General features: G+C 44.7%; 1 protein-coding gene across 1 annotated transcript in view; it reads left to right on the top strand.

The window, feature by feature from the left end:
- LOC126199677 (zinc finger protein basonuclin-1-like) overlaps positions 1 to 24,450 on the top strand; it is a 229,178-nt gene that overhangs the window by 3,818 nt on the left and 200,910 nt on the right. Inside the window, exon 2 of the mRNA XM_049936605.1 lies at positions 11,169 to 11,284. Coding sequence (XP_049792562.1) covers positions 11,169 to 11,284 — 116 coding nt within the window. The remainder of the gene's footprint in view (positions 1 to 11,168; positions 11,285 to 24,450) is intronic.

Genomic DNA, 24,450 nt, shown 5'->3' with positions numbered 1-24,450 from the left:
TCGAATTATAGACGCAAAAATATTGTTTATTTTATCTACGACAGCATTCTGGCAACAAACGCAGTTGTCATGCCATTTACATGAAAATCCTACATTAGTACCTGTTGGTTGGCACCTAGCAAAACTGTCTCATTTTGCGTAAATGACCAACCTCAACACGGGATTGTAATGCACCCCTTCTGGTAAAAAAGTTTCGACACTGGACTAATAAAAAAAAAATTAGAGAAAAGTTAAGGTGGTGTTAAAAGGTTCGTTTGAGCAGTTACCAGAAAGCGCCAGACAACAGGCTCTACTGCGCATGCGCAGCTACGATGACGTAGGCAGTCTGTGCTTGGTGCTTGCTCTGCTCATACGCTTTTCGTCGTATTTCTGGTGGGGCATCACGTGTCCATGTGTAGCCGTGCCGCCCGTGTTGCATGTTGTTGAGAGGACATACTGAGTTGTACTTTGAGCAATTGTTTTATCATATCCCACACAGATAAAGGATGCAAATAAGCAAGCAGTTCTTGGCAAAATATCATTTCAAAATTAGGCTCCACAGCTCGAAGTTCAAATGGCTCTGAGCACTATGGGACTCAACTGCTGTGGTCATAAGTCCGCTAGAACTTAGAACTACTTAAACCTAACTAACCTAAGGACAGCACACAACACCCAGCCATCACGAGGCAGAGAAAATCCCTGACCCCGCCGGGAATCGAACCCGGGAACCCGGGCGTGGGAAGCGAGAACGCTACCGCACGACCACGAGATGCGGGCAGCTCGAAGTACCATAAAATTTTGCTAACGGGTTACTTTGTCAGATTTTTTTTTTTTTTTTAATTCGTTCTCTGCAATATTCTTATGTAGCATTTCCAACAGGTTTACAACTACACAGCACTGCAAAAAGCTGTTGTTGTTGTTGTGGTCTTCAGTCCTGAGACTGGTTTGATGAAGCTCTCCATGCTACTCTGTCCTGTGCAAGCTTCTTCATCTCCCAGTACCTACTGCAACCTACATCCTTCTGAATCTGCTTAGCGTATTCATCTCTTAGTCTCCCTCGACGATTTTTACCCTCCACGCTGCCTTCCAATGCTAAATTTGTGATCCCTTGATGCCTCAAAACATGTCCTACCAACCTATCCCTTCTTCTAGTCAAGTTGTGCCACAAACTTCTCTTCTCCCCAATCCTATTCAATACCTCCTCATTAGTTACGTGATCTACCCAACTTATCTTCAGCATTCTTCTGTAGCACCACATTTCGAAAGCTTCTATTCTCTTCTTGTCCATTCTAGTTATCGTCCATGTTCCACTTCCATACATGGCTACACTCCATCCTAGTAGCTTTTTGCACCCCACATGAACCATGGACCTTGCCGTTGGTGGGGAGGCTTGCGTGCCTCAGCGATACAGATGGCCGGACCGTAGGTGCAACCACAACGGAGGGATATCTGTTTAGAGGCCAGATAAACATGTGGTTCCTGAAGAGGGGCAGCAGCCTTTTCAGTAGTTGCAGGGGCAACAGTTTGGATGATTAACCGATCTGGCCTTGTAACATTAACCAAAACGGCCTTGCTGTGCTGGTACTGCGAACGGCTGAAAGCATGGGGAAACTACAGCCGTGATTTTTCCCGAGGACATGCAGCTTTATTGTATGATTAAATGATGATGGCGTCCTCTTGGGTAAAATAGTCCCCCATTCGGATCTCCGGGCGGGGAGTACTCAAGAGGACGTCGTTATCAGGAGAAAGAAAACTGGCGTTCTACGGATCGGAGCGTGGAATGTCAGATCCCTGAATCGGGCAGGTAGGTTAGAAAATTTAAAAAGGGAAATGGATAGGTTAAAGTTAGATATAGTGGGAATTAGTGAAGTTCGGTGGCAGGAGGAACAAGACTTCTGGTCAGGTGATTACAGGGTTATAAATACAAAATCAAATAGAGGTAATGCAGGAGTAGGTTTAATAATGAATAAAAAAAATAGGAGTGCGGGTTAGCTACTACAAACAGCATAGTGAACGCATTATTGTGGCCAAGATAGACACAAAGCCCATGCCTACTGCAGTAGTACAAGTTTATATGCCAACTAGCTCCGCAGATGATGAAGAAATTGATGAAATGTATGACGAGATAAAAGAAATTATTCAGGTAGTGAAGGGAGACGAAAATTTAATAGTCATGGGTGACTGGAATTCGTCAGTAGGAAAAGGGAGAGAAGGAAACATAGTAGGTGAATATGGATTGGGGGGAAGAAATGAAAGAGGAAGCCGTCTTGTAGAATTTTGCACAGAGCATAACTTAATCATAGCTAACACTTGGTTCAAGAATCATAAAAGAAGGTTGTATACCTGGAAGAATCCTGGAGATACTAAAAGGTATCAGATAGATTATATAATGGTAAGACAGAGATTTAGGAACCAGGTTTTAAATTGTAAGACTTTTCCAGGGTCAGATATGGATTCTGACCACAATCTCTTGGTTATGAACTGCAGATTGAAACTGAAGAAACTGCAAAAAGGTGGGAATTTAAGGAGATGGGACCTGGATAAACTGAAAGAACCAGAGGTTGTAGAGAGTTTCAGGGAGAGCATAAGGGAACAATTGACAGGAATGGGGGAAAGAAATACAGTAGAAGAAGAATGGGTAGCTCTGAGGGATGAAGTAGTGAAAGCAGCAGACGATCAAGTAGGTAAAAAGACGAGGGCTAATAGAAATCCTTGGGTAACAGAAGAAATATTTAATTTAATTGATGAAAGGAGAAATTATAAAAATGCAGTAAATGAAGCAGGCAAAAAGGAATTCAAACGTCTCAAAAATGAGATCGACAGGAAGTGCAAAATGGCTAAGCGGGGATGGCTAGAGGACAAATGTAAGGATGTAGAGGCTTGTCTCACTAGGGGTAAGTTAGATACTGCTACAGGAAAGTTAAAGAGACCTTTGGAGAGAAGGGAACCACTTGTATGAATATCAAGAGCTCAGATGGCAACCCAGTTCTAAGCAAAGAAGGGAAGGCAGAAAGGTGGAAGGAGTATATAGAGGGTTTATACAAGGGCGATGTACTTGAGGACAATATTATGTAAATGGAAGAGGATGTAGATGAAGATGAAATGGGAGATACGATACTGCGTGAAGAGTTTGACAGAGCATTAAAAGACCTGAGTCGAAACAAGGCCCCGGGAGTAGACAACATTCCATTACAACTGACAAAACTCTACCATCTGGTGAGCAAGATGTATGAGACAGGTGAAATACCCTCAGACTTCAAGAAGAATATAATAATTCTAATCCCAAAGAAAGCAGGTGTTGACAGATGTGAAAATTACCGAACTATCAGTTTAATAAGTCACAGCTGCAAAATACTAACGCGAATTCTTTACAGACGAATGGAAAAACTGGTAGAAGCGGACCTCGGGGAAGATCAGTTTGGATTCCGTAGAAATGGTGGAACACGTGAGGCAATACTAACCTTACGACTTATCTTAGAAGAAAGATTAAGGAAAGGCAAACCTTCGTTCCTAGCATTTGTAGACTTAGAGAAAGCTTTTGACAATGTTGACTGGAATACTCTCTTTCACATTCTAAAGGTGGCAGGGGTAAAATACAGGGAGCGAAAGGCTATTTACAATTTGTACAGAAACCAGATGGCAATTATAAGAGTCGAGGGGCATGAAAGTGAAGCAGTGGTTGGCAAGGGAGTGAGACAGGGTTGTAGCCTCTCCCCGATGTTATTCAATCTGTATATTGAACAAGTAGTAAAGGAAACAAAAGAAAAATTCCGTGTAGGTATTAAAATCCATGGAGAAGAAGTAAAAACTTTGAGGTTCGCCGATGACATTGTAATTCTGTCAGAGACAGCAAAGGACTTTGAAGAGCAGTTGAACGGAATGGACAGTGTCTTGAAAGGAGGATATAAGATGAACATCAACAAAAGCAAAACGAGAATAATGGAATGTAGTCAAATTAAATCTGGTGATGCTGAGGGAATTAGATTAGGAAATGAGACACTTAAAGTAGTAAAGGAGTTTTGCTATTTAGGGAGTAAAATAACTGATGATGGTCGAAGTAGAGAGGATGTAAAATGTAGACTGGCAATGGCAAGGAAATCGTTTCTGAAGAAGAGAAATTTGTTAACATCGAGTATAGATTTAAGTGTCAGGAAGTCGTTTCTGAAAGTATTTGTATGGAGTGTTATTCATGGTTATGAGAATGTATATTAATTCACTTGATGGCTCCCGGCCACAGAAATCTGTTTTGTTTTCATTTGACGTGGGAGCTGTAAACGAAGACACGAAACATGTAATTTGTATTCCATTCCATTCCATTCCAAAAAGCTACTAGGATGGAATACAAATCACTTGCAACAAAAAGAGGGACAGTTTCTTGTGTAGCTTACACCGGAATAAAGGACAATAGATTTCATGACTATTTCAAAATGTGAAAAAATTAACATGGTTGTCTGTGAGGCTAAGAAACTGTACAACTGACAGTTTATATTCTATTCTAGGAATAAATATGAAGCCATGTGGGGAGTTAAAACGATAAAACATGGTATGCTGCCAGTCTAAAATTTATCATAAAATGACATTCTATAAATTTAAGACGTAAACACAAATTAAGAAATAAGTTCAGAACCAGAGGAAGCACTAGACAAGTGCCTTGTGATCGAAAAACACTTTCACAGAAGGCAGATCTATAAAATTCTGCTACAGCTGTCATTATATTGGAAACAAAATATTTAGTTCGAAACTACTGACCAAATTTGCCTACTTAGTGAGCTTCAAGTCAATGTTTACGTATGTTCGTACGTATATAGCATTAAGAGATCTTACAGTGTCATAAAAGGAACAGGACATCAGAGACTACTCCAGCAGCATCGGAATTTCATAAACCATACTAAAATGCTCCATTCCGCTCTAATTGCACATTTCTATGTCCAGATGCACTCTGAAGTACCTGATATTCAGCTTTTCATGTGATTCTCGTGATACCAATTTTCTTGGAGGTCCAGTACTGTATTCTCATGTTTGGTTCTTTATTATGGTATAACGTCATTCGTCCCAGAAAACGAAAATTTGCACTTTAAACTGAACGAGGTTGAGAGTAGCCAATAGCGCGGAATGAAACACTTCGTTTCAAATAAACTAACTCCCTCAGCGGAAAAAAATTAACTGAAGCAAATTTCTCTATAAAACAGACAGAAATAGCTTCATTAAGACATTAATGGTTCATTGCTAATAACGTGGAAGTAATATACAATCAGAAAATTGAAACTACTAACTTATTTTCGTCTTTCATGGTTATGAGAATGTATATTAATTCACTTGATGGCTCCCGGCCACAGAAATCTGTTTTGTTTTCATTTGACGTGGGAGCTGTAAGCGAAGACACGAAACATGTACACGACCACGGGTCACATGGGGAAGGACCCCCCCCCCCCCCACTATAACTCAGCTTGCTCTGCGCATGCGCGAATCTGGCAGCTTGGGCGCGCCAGGAAAATTTTTCCGGCTACTTCCTGCCACTGCTCATACAACAAACAGCCACGCTCCAAGTAGCCAGAAGCGGCAGGAAGGCACTGCTCTGCGCATGCGCAGGAGCCCGCTGGCAACTGCTCATACGAACCTAAAAATGCTGCACGTGTTCTGCATACTCTTCCCTCGCTTTGAGTACAACGTACAAAAGTTCATAAAACCATGAAAAACTGTCACTAACGCTCTTTCAACTGCCGCGTCTTATCGGCTTGAATTTCGGTGATGTCTGAGCGATGAACCTTCATGTGAATTTCTGCTCTTCGGTATTTTGTGGTGGGCTCGTATTTGTATCGCCAAATCTCGTCCCCCGTGGTGATTCATTCCAAAAGAGAACTGTCCGCGTTTTGTATTTCAATGGTGTCGCTGCAGGCGTCCACACGTTGTTTCTGTTCTGGAGTCAAGTTGCATGGACTCCGAACCACGGCGTGTGTGTAGACTCAAATGGTACAAATGGCTCTGAGCACTATGGGACTTAACATCTGTGGTCATCAGTCCCCTAGAACTTAGAACTACTTAAACCTAACTAACCTAAGGACATCACACACATCCATGCCCGAGGCAGGATTCGAACCTGCGACCGTAGCAGTCCCGCGGTTCCGGACTGAGCGCGTAGAACCGCTAGACCACCGCGGCCGGCTGTGTGTAGACGATTCTCTCTCTCCTCAGACGCTGCTGCGTACGTGCAATGACAACAGTACCATTGGAGAAACAACGGTATATTTATGCTCATCGATTATATTTTGTCACAGTTTCTTGATCAGGATGTTTATGTCTAGGAACACGTGACTCGTATAAAGTTCAAGCAAGGTGCCAAGAAACTGGACGGCTTCAGTGAAAGTCATTTTAATCAGTTTACAACAAGCCTTGTCCGATGTGAAAGGAGTGATGAATTACAGATAAAAAAGCTAAGTCTGATCAGGAATCGAATCCGAGACCTTTGCATATTATATGAATATTTGTAACCATATCTGTTGGTTTTTTCAACCAACGCTGCTCGCTAAAATTGGTTAAAATGACTTTTACTGATGTAAATGAACCACATACCGTGGTTTTTTCAGTGGTTCCGTTGTCGCAGCAAGTACGGAAGAGATACAGTATCATACGGAGCATGGGAGCTAAATTCTTCTTTGTAATTAACTAGGGTAGGGTGAGTTCTGAAAGTAATTAATTCTCTACACCAAATGCTTGACTTTACGCAACGCTTGTCCGTTTTTGTACGCGGTCTCTTAGACTGTTCCTATATGTTTTCATCCATCTAACCAGTTGTACAGTAGTATGAACGTACACAGTTTGTGTTTTCACTGATAAATATGGTTTTCTTTTCTGCCAGATAGCGGTGGCTATAGAATTAGGAAATAATCTGTGTTCCGTTCTTTGTTCATTACTCGTTTAGAGACTTGATCATAACCGCTGTGATCCATCGACAAACGAAGTGTAGCCCGCAAAATGTTTTCCCAAGGCAAAATCTGGATTTAAGCAAAATGTGACAAAAACTGGATTCACTGGCTACTCATTTCTGATTTACTGTAATTTTAGACAAGGAAGTAATGTTTCCGGAGCTGCCCGAAGACATTGCGAAGGAAGACTGGCATATGCCGTTCGCTGCGTGTCAGCCGACAAGTGGGAACATGAGACTGCCAGCCTGCTACGAGAAGAAGGAAATATGGATACTTCAAGTACTCCCTATAAATTTATTGAGAATATTTGCGAGGGGGATAGTGCATTTGTTAAGACAGAAGGCTTGTTTTCGGGTAGCTAGATGAAGCCCATATCGGCGTCCAACTATCGTTGTTTACTGTTACTGTGGATTCGAGAAAGTTAGTCAGACGAATGCTAGAAAATTTCTGTCATCAAGGAGTTGGCGTCTTTCTTCCTTCTTCCATGTCCCAAAAATTTGGCGGCCCTACGGAGACGCTAGTGTCATACTCTGACTTTTTTCAGTGGTCTTCCCCCGACTTCTATCACATAATGTTCTAATGTATGTGATCATAATGGTTGATTCACTTGCTTTGTGTTATAATCTCTTGTGTATGTAGTAACTGAAAGCTGCCATTAATTCAGCCCAAACATCACGGTTGCAATAAACTACCTCTTATCGTTCCTTAACGGAGGCTGATTTGCACGCTTCTAAATAAACACTTATTTGATAATGCCGCAGAGTAACAAATATGTGGCAACACAATAAGAAATAGCAAATTTCATTTATTAAAAGTATTATACAAAATGATATTTTGGTACAGTTTCATGCGTGATGTTGTTGTTGTGGTCTTCAGTCCTGAGACTGGTTTGATGCAGCTCTCCATGCTACTCTATCCTGTGCAAGCTTCTTCATCTCCCAGTACCTACTGCAACCTACATCCTTCTGAATCTGCTTAGTGTATTCATCTCTTGGTCTACCTCTACGATTTTTACCCTCCACGCTGCCCTGCAATACTAAATTGGTGATCCCTTGATGCCTCAGAACATGTCCTACCAACCGATCCCTTCTTCTGGTCAAGTTGTGTCACAAACTCCTCTTCTCCCCAATCGTGTTCAGTACCTCCTCATTAGTTATGTGATCTACCCATCTAATCTTCAGCATTCTTCTGTAGCACCACATTTCGAAAGCTTCTATTCTCTTCTTGTCCAAACTATTTACCGTCCATGTTTCACTTCCATACATGGCTACGCTCCATACGAATACTTTCAGAAATGACTTCCTGACACTTAAATCTATACTCGATGTTAACAAATTTCTCTTCTTCAGAAACGATTTCCTTGCCATTGCCAGTCTACATTTTATATCCTCTCTACTTCGACCATCATCAGTTATTTTGCTCTCCAAATAGCAAAACTCCTTTACTACTTTAAGTGTCTCATTTCCTAATCTAATACCCTCAACATCACCCGACTTAATTCGACTACATTCCATTATCCTCGTTTTGCTTTTGTTGATGTTCATCTTATATCCTCCCTTCAAGACACCATCCATTCCGTTCAACTGCTCTTCCAAGTCCTTTGCTGTCTCTGACAGAATTACATTGTCATCGGCGAACCTATATTCTTCTGAGGCCGGCCGAAGTGGCCGTGCGGTTAAAGGCAGTCTGGAATCGCAAGACCGCTACGGTCGCAGGTTCGAATCCTGCCTCGGGCATGGATGTTTGTGGTGTCCTTAGGTTAGTTAGGTTTAACTAGTTCTAAGTTCTAGGGGACTAATGACCTCAGCAGTTGAGTCCCATAGTGCTCAGAGCCATTTGAACCATTTTTTATTCTCCTGATAACGACATCCTCTTGAGTAGTCCCCGCCCGGAGATCCGAATGGGGGACTATTTTACCTCCGGAATATTTTACCCAAGAGGACATCATCATCATTTAATCATACAGTAAAACTGCATGCCCTCGGGAAAAATTATGGCCGTAGTTTCCCCTTGCTTTCAGCCGTTCGCAGTACCAGCACAGCAAGGCCGTTTTGGTTATTGTTACAAGGCCAGATCAGTCAATCGTCCAGACTGTTGCCCTTGCAACTACTGAAAAGGCTGCTGCCCCTCTTCAGGAACCACACGTTTGTCTGGCCTCTCAACAGATACCCCTCCGTTGTGGTTGTACCTACGGTACGGCTATCTGTATCGCTGAGGCACGCAAGCCTCCCCACCAACGGCAAGGTCCCATGCGTGATACTTGGTATACTAAACATAATGCAATGATGTATCAGCAACTTCGCTGTCTCGTGACAGTCAATGTATTGTCACTGCAAGTCATAACTGCGCTGACATTACTCCATAAATAGCGACTGCTAAGTTGCAACGTAGTCTTAGGTACTGTACCGAGCTAAACTGCAGGCACTGAAGTGCGCTGTCTAACTGACGGCTCCTAATTGTGTGACTGCTGGTGCAGAACTGTCAGAATGTCTGTGGCACATCGTGTTCTGATGCCTATCGGCGAAAGTATTTCCACGTCCATCAGTAGGCCTATTAGGTGGAAGCAAAGTAGTCCACGGTTGATAGGGTTCCCTGTTGGCTGCTGTTCACACCATCTGCAGATGTACGCTACGCACTGGTGGAAGTGACACGGAAGCAAGGGGGGTCCGTGTTTGTGAGGGTCATCTGGTGTGGCTTGTTTGGTATACAACATAAATATAAAGGGTCGATTCGTGCTTGGATACAGACCGAGGTGGCGCAGTGGTTAGCACACTGGACTCGCATTCGGGAGGACGACGGCTCAAACCCGCGTCTGGCTGTCCTGATTTAGGTTTCCCGTGACTTCCATAAATCGCTTCAGGCAAATTCTGGCGTGGTTTCTTTGAAGGGGCGCGTACGACTTCCTTACCCATCATTCCCTAATCCGAGGGGACCGATGACTTCGCTGTTTGGTTATCTCCCTCAAATCAACTAACCAACCAACTGTGCCACAATTTCTTCATCACAAACTGGCACACATTGACCAGTCCTGCGCTTTACTCATCAAGTCAATGGAAGTAGAATCCAGTGAGAGAGGCTTCAAGTGACAGGCACACATCCAAACGGATCTTTTATCGTTGGAGCTCTCCGACATTATCCTGCGGCTACCTCTGTGTCTACCTTGTTGCATAAATATCCGTTCTTTTTAGACCACTAATGCTGCCGATGTCCCATATCGTCTGAACACTGTCGAAACGCACGTGTGCAGGTGAAGTTCTGCTCTGAAGGTCTTATCAAATATGCGCCGCTAGGTTGCAGATGGTAGCCACCCCACGACCACATAACCGTCCGCTGCAATGTCATTTGGATGTTCTTCACAGAATGAGAATTCCAGAAAGATGTGTTATACATGAAACTTCCTGGCAGATTAAAACTGTGTGCCGGCCCGAGACTCGAACTCGGGATTTTGCCTTTCGCGGGCAATATCCGCAATATCCTTTCTTTCAGGAGTGCTACTTCTGCAAGGTTCGCAGGAGGATCTGTAAAATTTGGAAGGTAGGAGACGAAGTACTGGCAGAAGTAAAGCTGTGAGGACGGGGCGTGAGTCGTGTTTGGGTAGCTCAGTTGGTAGAGCACTTGCCCGCGAAAGGCAAAGGTCTCGAGTTCGAGTCTCGGTCCGGCACACAGTAGTAATCTGCCAGGAAGTTTCATATCAGCGCACACTCCGCTGTAGAGTGAAAATTTCATTCTATGTGTTATAGATGCTGTAAAAGTTGTTAAAAGGCTCCTACTCTCATACATGCTGTAAAAGGTCAACACAATTTTGTCTACGAAAGCTACATTTTTAAAAGTTTCTGGCCCTTATTGTTGTGAATGTTACCTTTAGCTATTCGGCATGCTTGCCGCATGTGTATTCGAGCCCGGAACGCTTGACGTACGTGGCATTAAAGACCCTACGCCCTAGTTCGTTGCAGTCAAATTTAGTTACGCCATGTGGTCCACAAGCACATCAAATCTTCAAATGTGTGTGAATTTCTAAGGGGCCAAACTACGTAGATCATCGGTCCCTAGACTTACAGACTACTCAAATTAACTTATAATAAAAACAACACACATATCCTTGCCCGAGGGAGGAAACGAAACTCCGGCGGGAGGGGTCGCGCAATCCGTGACATGTCGAGTAGGTGGAACGTATTGCTTTGCGAACTGTAAACAATCGCTAACCGTCGCAGCTGCGTGCTGTACGTTTGGAGAGAGTGTGACGGCGCTTTCGCTCCCTTGTTACAGATGAAGGCTGCGGTGACGTCATGACGGCGGAGGAAAAGGCGGCGGAAATGAGGGAAGAGCTGGGAGACTGCAAGCTGCCCCAGTCGACCGTCAAGTCGGAGAAAACCTCCACCACGGTAAGCGTCCAGTCTGCGTCTGTTACGGCACTCCGTGTCGGTGTCGCGGTCTTCACTCCGAAGACTGGTTTGGTGCAGCTGTCGAAGCTACTACTTGGTCAAGGCTCTCCGTCGCTGGATAACTAGTGCACCCTACATCCATTTGATCGTGCTTCTGTCTGTAAGGCCGGTATTACACTATCAAATTTCTTTGTCAAATATCTTTGTCCGATATCTTTGTCAAAGATATTTGATGGTGTAATAGGGAACTTTGTCAAATGTCGTCCAATATTTGATCAAATCTATGGCCTCGCTGTAGTTTTGATCAAAGAAGTCGCTTGTCTTCTGTTCACTGCAATATGACAGGTTACCGCATGGAGCGCTAGCATCACTGCTGCATTCTGTCGTCTGTAGTTTTTTTATAAACATTGCCGGTAAATACAATTGGTGTGTGCCGACAACTACAAAATTAATAGAGATGTATGAAGCTGATGAGGCGCTTTACAACATGATGCGCCCTGAATACCAAAATAGATTAAGAAGATTGGAGACCTGACCTGACCTAACCTAACCTAACATAACATAGACCTCTCCTGTGCCAAGGAATCGGAGTGTTACAGTGAGCCTGTCTTCTGCAGATGTATGAATATATACAATACAACACTTGTTTCTATTAAAAATCTCGTCAATGGAGTAGAAGGAGTTGGCCACTAGTAAGCCTTTCAGGCTCCTTTTAAACATCTTTATTTGTAACTAAATTTTTTTATGTTTGCTGGCACATTATTGAAGATGAGTGTTCCTGAGTAGTGGACCTCTTTTTGAACTAAAGTAAGTGCTTTTAAGTCCTTGTGCAGATCATTTTTGTTCCTAGTATTTTATGTATGAACTGAGTTATTTGTTGGAAAAAGAGATACATTATTTAGAACAAATTTCATTAAGGAGTAAATATACTGAGCGGCAGTAGTTAGTATACCCAGTTCGTTCAAGAGGTTTCTACAGGACGTCCGTGAATTTACTCCACAAATAAAACGTATTACACGCTTTTGGACTCTGAAAATTTTTGTTTGACTTGAAGACTTACCCCAAAATATTATACCATATGACATTATGGAAAGAAAGTAGGCAAAGTATGCAAGATTTTTTTCATTTTTATGTCGCCTATGTCTACTAACACTCGAATTGCAAATACAGATTTGTTAAGGCATTTCTGCAGTTCTGTGGTGTGCTCCTCCCAACTGAGTTTATTATCAAGTTGTAATCCCAGGAATTTAAGACTGTCAACCTCGTATGTATGTTTCCTTTTTTCCCCCACTTCTCTTCCGCATGTGCACACAATGCAATTGCTGCGGTTAATAACAAGTTGTTGTTGTCAGCCATCTTGAACTTTGACGAAAAATATGATGACAGTGTAATACCCCTTCTAGCACTACGTCAAAGATCTTTTTCAAATATATTTGACGGAATATTTGATCACATCTTTGATCAAATCTTTGACAAAGAAATTTGATAGTGTAATACCGGCCTAAGGTTTGGTCTGCCTATGCAATTCCCTCCCACACTCACACACACACACACACACACACACACACACACACACACACACACACACACACACACACACACACACAGCACACACTTCACTATTAAACACGATTCCTTAACGCCCCAGGACGTGCCCTATCACCAGATCTTTCTTTTAGTCAAGTTCTGCCATAGTTTTTTTCCCTAATGCGATTCGGTAGGTTCTCTTTAGTTACTCGATCTACCCATCTAATATTCAACATTCTTCTGGTGGCACCACATTTTAGAAGCTTCTGTTCTCTTCTTGTCGAAACTGTTTCTCGTCCACGTTCCACTTTCGTACACGCCCACACTCCAGACAAATCTACTTTCAAAAGAGACTTCCTAACGCTGAAATTTTTATTAGATTTTAACAAATTATCGTTTTTTAAAAACGCCATTCTTGCCAAGATTTTCTTGCTATTTCCTCTCAGCTCGGACCATCATCAGTTACTCTGCTACCCAACAGCTACTTTTAGAGTCTCATTTTCTAATTTAATTCCCTCGGTATTACCTCGTTTAAGTCGAGTACATTCCATTAACTTTGCTTTTCTTTTCCTGCGTTCATTTTTTCAAGACGCTATCTATTCCATTCAATTGGTCTTCTAAGTCCTTTCCCGTCTCTGACAGAATTTCAATGTCAGCGACAAACCTCTAAGCTTTTACTTCTTCTCCATGAACTGCAGTTGTCATAGTTTTTATTTTTTTTTTCGTTCCACTAAACACTTGTATCGCTACAACAAATAGTGTTTCTTCGAAAAGCAACTACAGTGATCATAATCTTATTGTTACATTCAAGGAAAGCAGTCGTGCTGAACTGGTCATGTATTTATCAATACACACACACGCGTGTATCGCAGTGAAGTCGTGACATACCGCACCTGCTTCGAATAACGCACATTTTTGTAGGGTCAGTAGAAAACAGCTGTTTCCCCTATTCGTGGAAAGGGCCGATGTTGCCTGCTTTCCTACCCGCTGTGCTGCAGATCCCTTCATTTCGATTCCAGAAAAGGTATTAGCTCTTCACATAGCCGTTCATTACGCTTTTTCTTGCTATATACATCAAAGACAGGCTTACCGTTTTTGAAACTGAACTGCTACCAGATGCTTGAACGGCGACTCACAAATCATCAGAGTTGTTTATCGTGGAAGGAAAAACAAATAACGAGACTCATTACCGAGCTGCCTTGTACTGTGCACCCTTAGTCGCTCGCGGTAACGCCCTTCTCGCATGGTATTCAGCTTGGTCTACTCGGAAAACTTTGAACCTCGGTTTATGCAAAATGCTTGACAAGAACATCTTACCATACGATTAGGAGAAGTCTTACGATCCATCAAAGAGCGTCGAATTTCGTCACGGTATCGTTCAGTCGACGTGAAAGCTTAAGGGAGATACGCAGCAAATTCTTGTGGTAGACACAAGAGAGGCGTGACGGAGAGGTATACTATTGAAATTCAGAGAAAGAACGCTCCGGCAAGAAAAGGGCAACACATTACTCCCTCCTACACGTAGTACACGTCAAACTGATTTTACTCGTAGCGTGTAAGTCACTTCAGTGCAGTTAACCCCAGTGGTAGCTTCAACTAACAACTGTAAACAACAGATGTGCGTTCGACCAGTTAATTATGGGCGGACAGTGCTAAATAGTGGACGTGCGGCCATAATTTGTCAACTTTATTGCCACAAATCGCAGTGGAGTAAGCGGCAGAGATCAGTTTCATGTTTTTTTCGGTAAAACGGCTACTATGACATCTGATACCATGAAAAAGGGTCACGAAGATAATCGTTTAAGTCGCGCACGAGTGCTTCAATCGTTTAAATGTTTCAAAGAAGGACACGTGTCACTAGAAGACGACGAGAGATGAAGTTCATCCGCCGGAAACACAGAAAAAGCGTCAACGTATGAAATCCAACCGTCATCTCATGCAGAACTATCGCTGAAGGACTCAACAGCTCTAGATGCAGCGTTCAGTACATGCTCCAGGATGTTCTGAAGAAGAGAAAAGTTTGTGCAAGTTTTATCCGTCACACTTTGATTCCCGAATAACATCAACGATCTGCGTACGCCTGTCGCGACTTGGTTGAAGTGAAAAACGCCGACAGTTCGTTTCGGGAAAAAATCATCGCGGCTGACGCGCATTTGTGTTATCAATGCGGACCTACCGAATGGGGCTCTGATCGTTCGTCACGATCAAAGAAGGTCTCGATGAGAGAATCGAAAGTAAAGACAATGCTGATCACCTTTTTTTTGATTCTCACGGCTTTACCGACGGGGAATTTCTTCCATTCGGCAGTAGTGTAAATTCCCAGTTTTACTTGCTTGTCACGGATCGGATGTGCAAGTGGATTCACAGGGTTCGTTCGCGAAAATAGAAGGGGAGGAATTTCTTCTTGCTACATGACAGTCTGGTCCTTCACACAGCTGCAGTAATAGTGCACTTTCTATGGGCGAGGGGGGGGGGGGGGAGGGAGGAGAACAAGTGCCACTTCTCAACCGCATTCCAGATTCACGCGATTTGGAGCTGAATGAATTTTGTATTCCCCAAAATAAAAACTACAGTATAGGTCAATGCTTAAACGACATAACTGGCTTTGAGGCCAAAATGACGCGAGGCTTTAACTACCCAAAAAAGGACATTTGTGATAGTTTCATATGATTGTTTGCGCTTGCTGAGCGTTGTACTGAGGTGGAGGGAGACAATTTAGAACACATGAAGAAAACGAGGAATCTTAACTTATATCTATTTTGTATTAATCCTGTTTCGAGACATTTTGAACTGACGTCTCTCTAAATCACCACAGTGACGACATTCGAGAAATTAAAGCTAATACGAAGCTTTACCGACAATCATTAGTCCCATGCGCCCTTTGCGAATGGAATAGGGAATGGTTGAACAGTACCTCACGCTACACTTCGTAAGGTAGTTTGGTGACATGGGAAATTCCTCATCACATCCCCTTCAGATTTAATGGAAACTAGGCTTGTTGGATAACCCATCAAAAACGGAACACAGATCAAGCATTAAAACGGGAAGAAGGTGTACTGAACTGTTGAAACAAGAAGCAGAACACAAACAATGGACTGTCCAAATTTAATCTGTTCAATATCGAGCGACATTAACGAGCGTCGTGTCGTAGGCGTGTGGTCACGGTTTTAGACTCCGAAAGTGGAGATCTGGGTTCAAATCTCCCTCATTCACTTCCTTTTTTCCACAAAATTACGAACTGTCCGTCCGGTCATTGACACGTCTGTTCGCTGTATGCAGATTTGTGTATATGTCGTGGTGTAATGTCCGTTCGCAACAGCGACGTGTAACGAATGGATCTGCAGACGCACGTACATCTACATCTACATGGATACTCTGCAAATCACATTTAAGAGCCTGACAGAGGGTTAATCGAACCACCTTCACAATTCTCTATTATTCCAAGAGCGCGGAACGGGTGAACACTATATCTTTCCGTGCGAGCTCTGATTTCCCTTATTTTATCTAGGTGATCGTTCCTCCCTACGTAGGTCGGTGTCAATAAAATATTTTCGCGTTCTGAGGAGAAAGTTAGGGATTGGAATTTGGTGAGAAGATTTCGTCGCAACGAAAAACGCCTTTCTTTTAATGATGTCCAGCCCAAATCCAACCCATTATCGTCCTACACAGGTACCTCATGTCATGCCTCTAGCGTTCCGTTTTGCAAGTTTTGAATTTCTTCATTGTAATAGAGTGCACACCTGTTTATTTGTTGTTTTCATTTCTGTGAGAGGTCTATGCGGCATCTCGGCTCCTCTCACTATTCATCACATTTCTTGCGACGGTAGTATATTCTTATAACATGACTGATATTCTGTGATGAATAGTGAGAGCAGGGGAGATGCCGCACAGACCTCTCACAGAAATGAAAACAACAAATAAATGGATGTGAACTGATGTTAGAAAGAAAGAATTCAAGAGTAAAAACTTCAGAAAGGGAATGTAAGAGGTATAACAAGTGGTGCCTTTGTGGAACAAATAGGAGGTCGATAGGTCTGGAGGTCTCTCCGTTAAAAGTCGCTGTTTCAGCCTGGCATTACGTTATGAGACGTACACAAATTTGCATACAACGTACAGTGACGTCAATGACCGGACGGACAGTTTGCAATTTCGTGAAGAGGAAAAAAAAAAAGAAGAAGAGGGAGAGGCGAGGGAGATTTGAAATCGGATCTGTGCCCCTCCGCAGTCTAACACCGTCTGCAAACAAACGCGACTCGACCGTGGCTAACGTTGCTAGATATTGCGCACATTAAATTTGGTCCGTTCACTGTTCCAGGTTTGCTTCTTTTTTCCACAATTCAGTACACCTTCTTCCTGTTTTCATGCTTGATCTCTACCCTGTTTTTGACAGGCTATCCGATGGGCCAACTTCCCATCAAATCTGAGCGGGTGCATTGAGGAGTTTCCCTTCTGAGTACACAGGGTGAAAAGTATTTAAACCGACAAACTCTCGGAGGTTGTAGGGGACATCTAAAAAAATATTTTTCCCTAATGTCATTTTTCCCTATAAGGATTATTTAAACCGGTGGAGGCCGTATTACGCTCTTCAAAAAAATTGTTCAAATGGCTCTGAGCACTATGGGACTCAACTGCTGTGGTCATAAGTCCCGTAGAACTTAGAACTACTTAAACCTAACTAACCTAAGGACAGCACACAACACCCAGCCATCACGAGGCAGAGAAAATCCCTGACCCCGCCGGGAATCGAACCCGGGAACCCGGGCGTGGGAAGCGAGAACGCTACCGCACGACCACGAGATGCGGGCATTACGCTCTTCACTTGTATTTACGCTCTTCAGTTGTAGGCAACTGCTGTCCACCAGTGTAGTAGTGCATTGTCTCTGTTTACTAATGGAGAGATACACCTGGAGTGAGTACATTGATATGGTTGGTGCGTACTACGTAGCTGCACAGCGGATTTATCAACTACCCGCTCCCTACAAGACAACGCATGTGGTTCCAACATGACGGGGCGCCGGCACTTTTCAGTCGTCGTGTGCGTCGATTTCTGGACCGACGGTTCCGAGAAACGTGGATTGGCAGACGTGGTCCTGTACCATGGCCTGCTCTATCGCCAGATATGTCCCCTACGGACTTTTTTGTGTGGGGTGAGATGCGCAACCTTGTTTACGCAACTCCTGTTGCATCAGAAGAGGATCTGGTTGCCCGGATAATAGCAGCAGCAGCTGGAACAATTCAGGATATTCCTGGGGTTTTTGCCCGTGTCACACAGAACATGATCCGACAGTGTAGCCTTTGTTTACGTGTCAATGGAGGCATATTTGAAAATCTACTGTAATTGAAATTGGGTTGTGTTAATGTGTTGTGTACATAGTCCGGCGTAGTCAGCGCGTACACAACTTTCCCACTAGAGCGCGCCCCGCTAAGCACAACAGCGCAGGCGCAGCGCTCGTCCGTCTCCGCACTACGAGATGGCGCTGCCTTACAAGACGGACCAAATTCTGCTTCCGCCGATCAGCGTATTAATATGTAATGCAGCCAGTGAGATTGCTGCTAACGTAGAACCTTTTCTCCTCGCGGATCACACACGCGCAGTGATACCTGAACGCGCGAGGTATTATAACGAGTGTACAGACCTCCGATTAGTCAGGCTGCATTAGTCTGTACCAATCTATAGTTAAGTTTCAGTCTGCGCCTAATAAGATTACCACATTCCTGTACATAGCCATGAAGATAAATGAATAGACACTTTGTCAAGTATCAGAGATATGTGAGAATAAGATTAACGCACCAAGACCAAAGGAACTTCAGATTGTCAATTGTAAACAGCATCCAGAATCAAGTTACGTAATATCTATGCTTTTTATTATTTTAATAAATGTGTGTGAAAATTAATCAATTTCTGTTTAAAGTTGGTCACCGTCAATCTGCTACTCTAAGCGTGCAAGTGGCATTTCTATCGTCTGACCTAACGGCAGAAGATAAACATGCCACGAAAAGACCACGAGACACATCGCCTACATCGTTAGAGCGACAAGTCAAATAATCTGATGGTGTGTGTACCGAAGGTCTTACAGTACGCACACCACATAATGTGTTGTCTCGTGGTCATAAAAGAATGGAAAGGTGTTTGTTGGTTTAATTAATTTGCCGCCAGAGAAATCTTCCTCTACCAGTTTAACTACTCCTCATAGGAAAAAATGACATTAAGGAAAAATATTTGTTTTGATGTCCCCTACAACCTCCCAGAATTTGTCGGTTTAAATACTTTTCACCCTGTAGATGCAGATGTAATAGAGCAGCATTCTTCCAGTCGAAGTATGCTGAATATGAGCAAACCGCGTGACTCGTCGGATGTGGCTCGCTGTCAGCCACAGCCTGGGACAAGTCTCCGGGGTCACAGGACGAGAGCGTGATTCCGCGCAGCGATAACGTAGGAGCGCTTCCCACCGGCCAGAATCGCCGTTAATGAAGCACGGCAACGCCCCCGCGGTTGCATAAAAGCTGCTGATGAGCCGGAGCGGGACGGGGAGAGAAGTGAAAATCAAGAAGAGGAGCAGTCGGCGTCGGGCAGGCCGGGGCGGCTCGCGGCTCTGTGTGTGTCGCGGGCGCGCAGGCGGCGGCGGCGGCGGCCGGTGCGACAAAAGCGGCCGCGGCCGGAGTGACAGCGAGAGGGCGCGCGCTCGCCCGCACACACCCACTGTGTAACAAGGCGACAGCCGACAATGGGATCGGTCGAGTCAGCGCGCTGATTGCCGCCGGCGGCGTTAATGATGCGACCACAAAGCGGCCGGCCCATTTGACTGTCGGCCCATTTGACTGCCGCCAGCTGCCCCAGGTATTCGTGGCCACTCGACGTGGGACACCGCGGCGGCGGGCATCCGGCGTGGGATGTCGTTGATTGCGTGTAATAAACGCCCGGTCGACCGCCGCGTCCGCCAACAAGACTTTAATGGGCTGCCCTTATCTACTCCAGCTTCGCAGGTACGATGGTGGGGGGAGGGGGAGGGTGGAAGGCGGGGGAGGACGGTTGTTTTCTCTGTTGCGAGGCTCCGGCGCACGACTGCTGCGGTGCGTCTGAATGCGTGTCGCGTAGTGGTACCGGGAGATGGGAATGGTGAGGGGTGGGGGGAGTTGGACAGGAGGGGTGCGACGGCAGGAAGGAGCGCTGGAACCGGCCCTCACACCGCCGGCGCGGCGACCTCAAGAGCCCCCAGCCCGCTTCTCTTATTTAGGGTCCCGCGCCGGTCGTGACGACCTGTCGACAAAAGCGATGAGGCGGCACGAACGGAAACAATAGCCCGTATTCTGCCTCGGCCGGCGTCATTATCGCAGTAAACACGAGCGGCGCTGCCGCTGCTGCCGCTCGCGGTGGCGACTGCTTCCCAGGTTCCTCTCCGTCTCTGCAGGTGCCCGGCACACACAAGTCCAAACAGCGCAGCGCTGCACTCTTCCACTGTACGTGCAACAAAGGCTCGAAGCGTGATCCGATTGGTTGCACTGTGCGAGTCACTGCAAACTGCTTCACCGGGACGGGGTCAAAGGCAGCATTACCGCGGAACCGCAGACCGCCGCGAAAGCCGGCACACAACAACTGGACTGTTGTTCTCTGTACCGCCTGAAAAGCGAGCAAAGTCTCACAGCGGCTGTGGCGTGGGAAACAGCGTCACCTGCACCCATGCAAAGGTAGATTCAACCGAACTGTCCAGGAATGAAGTTACGGTGTTGCTCGAAGAAATACAGCAACCAGCCCGTTGTCATAGAGGGTACTTCTAAAGCAGGGCCTAATTTCATGACTGTATGATTCATGTGCAGGTAGTAAAAGAATACCGTCTTCCCTCCAAAGATTCACATTTGAGTTCAAGAAGCATCTCCGTAATACTTGTGTTTTGATCGAACCTACAGCTGAACGCCTTTTAATTGCGGCCGGCCAGAGTGGCCGAGCGTTCCTAGGCGCTCCAGTCTGGAACCGCGCGACCGCTACGGTCGCAAGTTCGAATCCTGCCTCGGGCATGGTTGTGTGTGATGTCCTTAGGTCAGTTAGGTTTAAGTAGTTCTAAGTTCTAGGGGACTCATGACCTCAGAAATTAAGTGCCATATGCTCAGAGCCATTTGAACGATTTTAATTGCGTACGTCTCCTTCTGTAATTTGATCTGGTAGGGGTTCCAAACACTCAGCAGTACCGTGCTGAAGAATGGTTCGCATTAGTATTGTATACGCTTTCCCCTTTGCAGATGAGCTACACTTTCCCACAGCTCTCCCAATAACCCAAAGTGGAGCTTCCGGCTTGCGTAATACCGATCTCACGTCCTCGTTTAATTTCATATCGCTTTTCAACTTAACGAGGATATTTCATCGATGTGTCAAGTACCACACTAGACACACTGTATTCGAACATAGCAGGATAGTTCCCACGTGGTATTCACATGTCTGGAAATACGTGGTTTCCGACTTGCGATCATCAAACCACACCAAATCCCCCCCCCCCCCCTCAGGTAGTTGATTTTGAAACAACTGTGCTTGTAAGAGCGGCAGGAGAGTGCCACAAACAACACACAGGAAATCATGACAAGTTAGCAATAAGTGAGAGGGTACGTTTTACTCGAATAACTCGAAAACGTGTGCTCCATTGAAAACGTATCTTTAAATCTTCTACAAAAAAAAAGGCTCAAATGGCTCTGAGCACTATGGCACTTAACTTATGAGGTCATCAGTCCCCTAGAACCTAGAACTACTAAAACGTAACTAACCTACGGACATCACACACATCCATGCCCGAGCAGGACCGTAGCGGTCGCGCGGTTCCTACAAAAAGGTTCTGATCAATTTTTCTGTATAGGACTAATAGGTTGCCAGTAGTGAGCGAAAGAATAGGAAAATCTTGCGCACGGTTTATGAAGGCGAGCTGTAACACTGTGAATTTCTTCAAACGACAGCGGAACAGCCAGCTGAATCGCCCGTTATAATACAAATGCTTCAAATGGCTCTGAGCACTATGGGACTTAACATCTATGGTCATCAGTCCCCTAGAACCTAGAACTACTTAAACCTAACTAACCTAAGGACAGCACACAACACCCAGTCATCACGAGGCAGAGAAAATCCCTGACCCCGCCGGGAATCGAACCCGGGACGTTATAATACCTCTAGTCAGATACGCACGTATGTCTCAGGTGTATACCATAAGTAAACTAATTTAAAATATTTGATGACCAATAATCGCTCCTTTTCAAATGTAAATATTTTTGAGCCAAAAATTCATATGTAATACACAGTAATTATTCAGAAAGGAAATTTAAAAAAATCAATTAAAAATGACACATAAAGTGCTGAAACGTGTTTGGGCATTAACAAAACTATGAAACGGTGTCTTGTATGAAGTGGAATATCTCTCGAGTGACTGGTTATTTTCGTAACAATTGTCCGCGGTGAGTTTTGAATGTACGTGCATTAGAATAACTTTCTTTCTCCCAGCGTCTCGTGGCGTCCGTTACAGAGTGTTTTTTGAAAAGGAGCCACGCCTGTAGACACAGACAACGCTGCACCAGAAACCGTGCGGTCGGTGCAGCACACCGGCTCCATGACTCTGTGCGCAGCTCCCTCCGGAGCCGCCGCGACAATGGCGTGAAAGCCACTATGAGCGATGCCTTCTGCACCAGCCCTCATTCCTTATGCAGGCGTCTTTCCCTCCGACTTGAGACGCCCTGGCGCACACTCGCACCCTTTCTCTCGCCCTGCGAGTGCCCTCTCCGCGCGACCTGTCCTGCAACTCCGACCTTACCTTGCAGACCAGCCCACAACTTGACCGAGGTTGTACCTAGCAACGAGTGGAGTAGAATTTTATCTTCCGTAACTGCCTCGCCGTAGGGCCATCGCAACACAGTAACCGCTTTCAAACGTCAAACGGGTACAAAAATGGCGGATATGGAAACGAGTAATCGAAGAACTGAAAAGTGACACCCTGCAGAAGATCGGCCGTTGGATTCGATACGGTACCTGTTAGCTTCCATATGAGGAATAACTGGCCGCTCTTCTAAGAACACGGCCCTCATCTACATCTCTACTCGGAAAGCGAGCTCAGGGGGTGTGCTCGAGGATGTTTCTGGTACTTGTTCTCCCTTATCTTCTTCCATACACGAATGAAACGTGCAGTGAACGACTGCTGGAAAGCCTCTGAATTGGCTCTAATACCTCTGATTTACTCGTTGTGGTTATTTCGCGAAATGAAGGGTGGGAGGAAGTAGTATACAGCCCGACTTTCCTTAGTATGTAAGTTTTTTGAGTTTCAACACCAAACCTCTTCGAGAAACACACCATCTGTAACTGTAGCATCTCCATGACGCTTTTGGACTCATTGAATTATCCCCAGTCGAAACACACAGCTTGTGGTCGAATCTTCTGTGCCTGTTCTAATGATTCGACCTGGTAAGAGTAACATACTGCAACACTCAGGGATCGGCATTCTTTAAGCCACTGCTTTATTCGATAAATTACGGTTTCTTACGAGTATTTCATTGAACCCGAACGTGTCATCTGTAGATTCTACAGTTACCTTTATGCGTTTACTAGCTGAGTAACCTGCGGTGCCCGGGTATGTATTTATTCCAATCTTCTATTAGTCAATCTCCTCCTCCCCCCCCCCCCCCCTCTCCCGGTTCATCTCCACCACTTTCTTTCCTCTGTTCATCTCCTCCTCCTTATTCTTCCTCCACGTTATCACGCTTAACCTCGCAGCATATCTTTCCAGATTGTAACTAATACGTGTACCAAATTTGGTTGAAATCGTATGAATGCGTTGTGTTTAGTGAACATGGAGGAAATGGACAGGGAATGTTGTTGATAATTCTTCCGGGTTATATGGCCGTGGTCCATGGAATTCTTCTATTCCCAACGTTTCGTCCAATACTACGTTGGACATCCTCAGAGGTATGGCTGGCCTGCTGAGTCCTGCCGAGTCAGGCGTCGGAGAGCGGCCTAAATACCGAGGAAAGTGGGCGCGGTCTAGCTTGCACATGGTAGCAGAGAGAAAACTAGTCAAAGATAAAATGTAACTATCGATAATAGCCCGTCATAGATAAAAATCACTTATCGGTTCTGTAACGCCACTGTTCATATCTCGCTTAATTTCAAGGCCTCTTCTTTTCTATTAAAATTATCTTCATGTTTATAAATTCCAATAGCCTCCCTATACAGTCGTGGATAATAGTTCGTGGTAGCACTTAAAACTGTAGTTTCAGAAAACTTAACTACATGGTCACCGGACTGAAGTGCATGTTCCGCAACGGCCGATTTATCTCCGACGCCCGACTCGTCAGTCGGCAGGACTCAGCAGGACCAGCCATACCTCTGAAGATGTCCAACGTAGTATTGGACGAAACGTTAGGAATAGAAGAATTCCATGGACCACGGCCATATAACCCGGAAGAATTATCAACAACAGTACCATCCGGTCGTGAAAGCCTTCATTGTATGATTGGGCAGGGAATGCGGATAGATGGCACTCGATGGGAAGTTAATCGGCTGTGAGGCGTGTCGAGATAGTGCGTTCAGTTAAGATAACGCTGTGTCCCAGATGGGACAGTGGTTAACGCACCTGCCTAGTAAACAGGACATCCCGGTCTCGAATCCCGGTCCGATA

The sequence above is a fragment of the Schistocerca nitens genome, chromosome 8 (assembly GCF_023898315.1).
Source record: "Schistocerca nitens isolate TAMUIC-IGC-003100 chromosome 8, iqSchNite1.1, whole genome shotgun sequence".
Taxonomy (NCBI): Eukaryota; Metazoa; Arthropoda; class Insecta; order Orthoptera; family Acrididae; genus Schistocerca; species Schistocerca nitens.
This window is presented reverse-complemented; position numbering and strand designations above follow the sequence as displayed.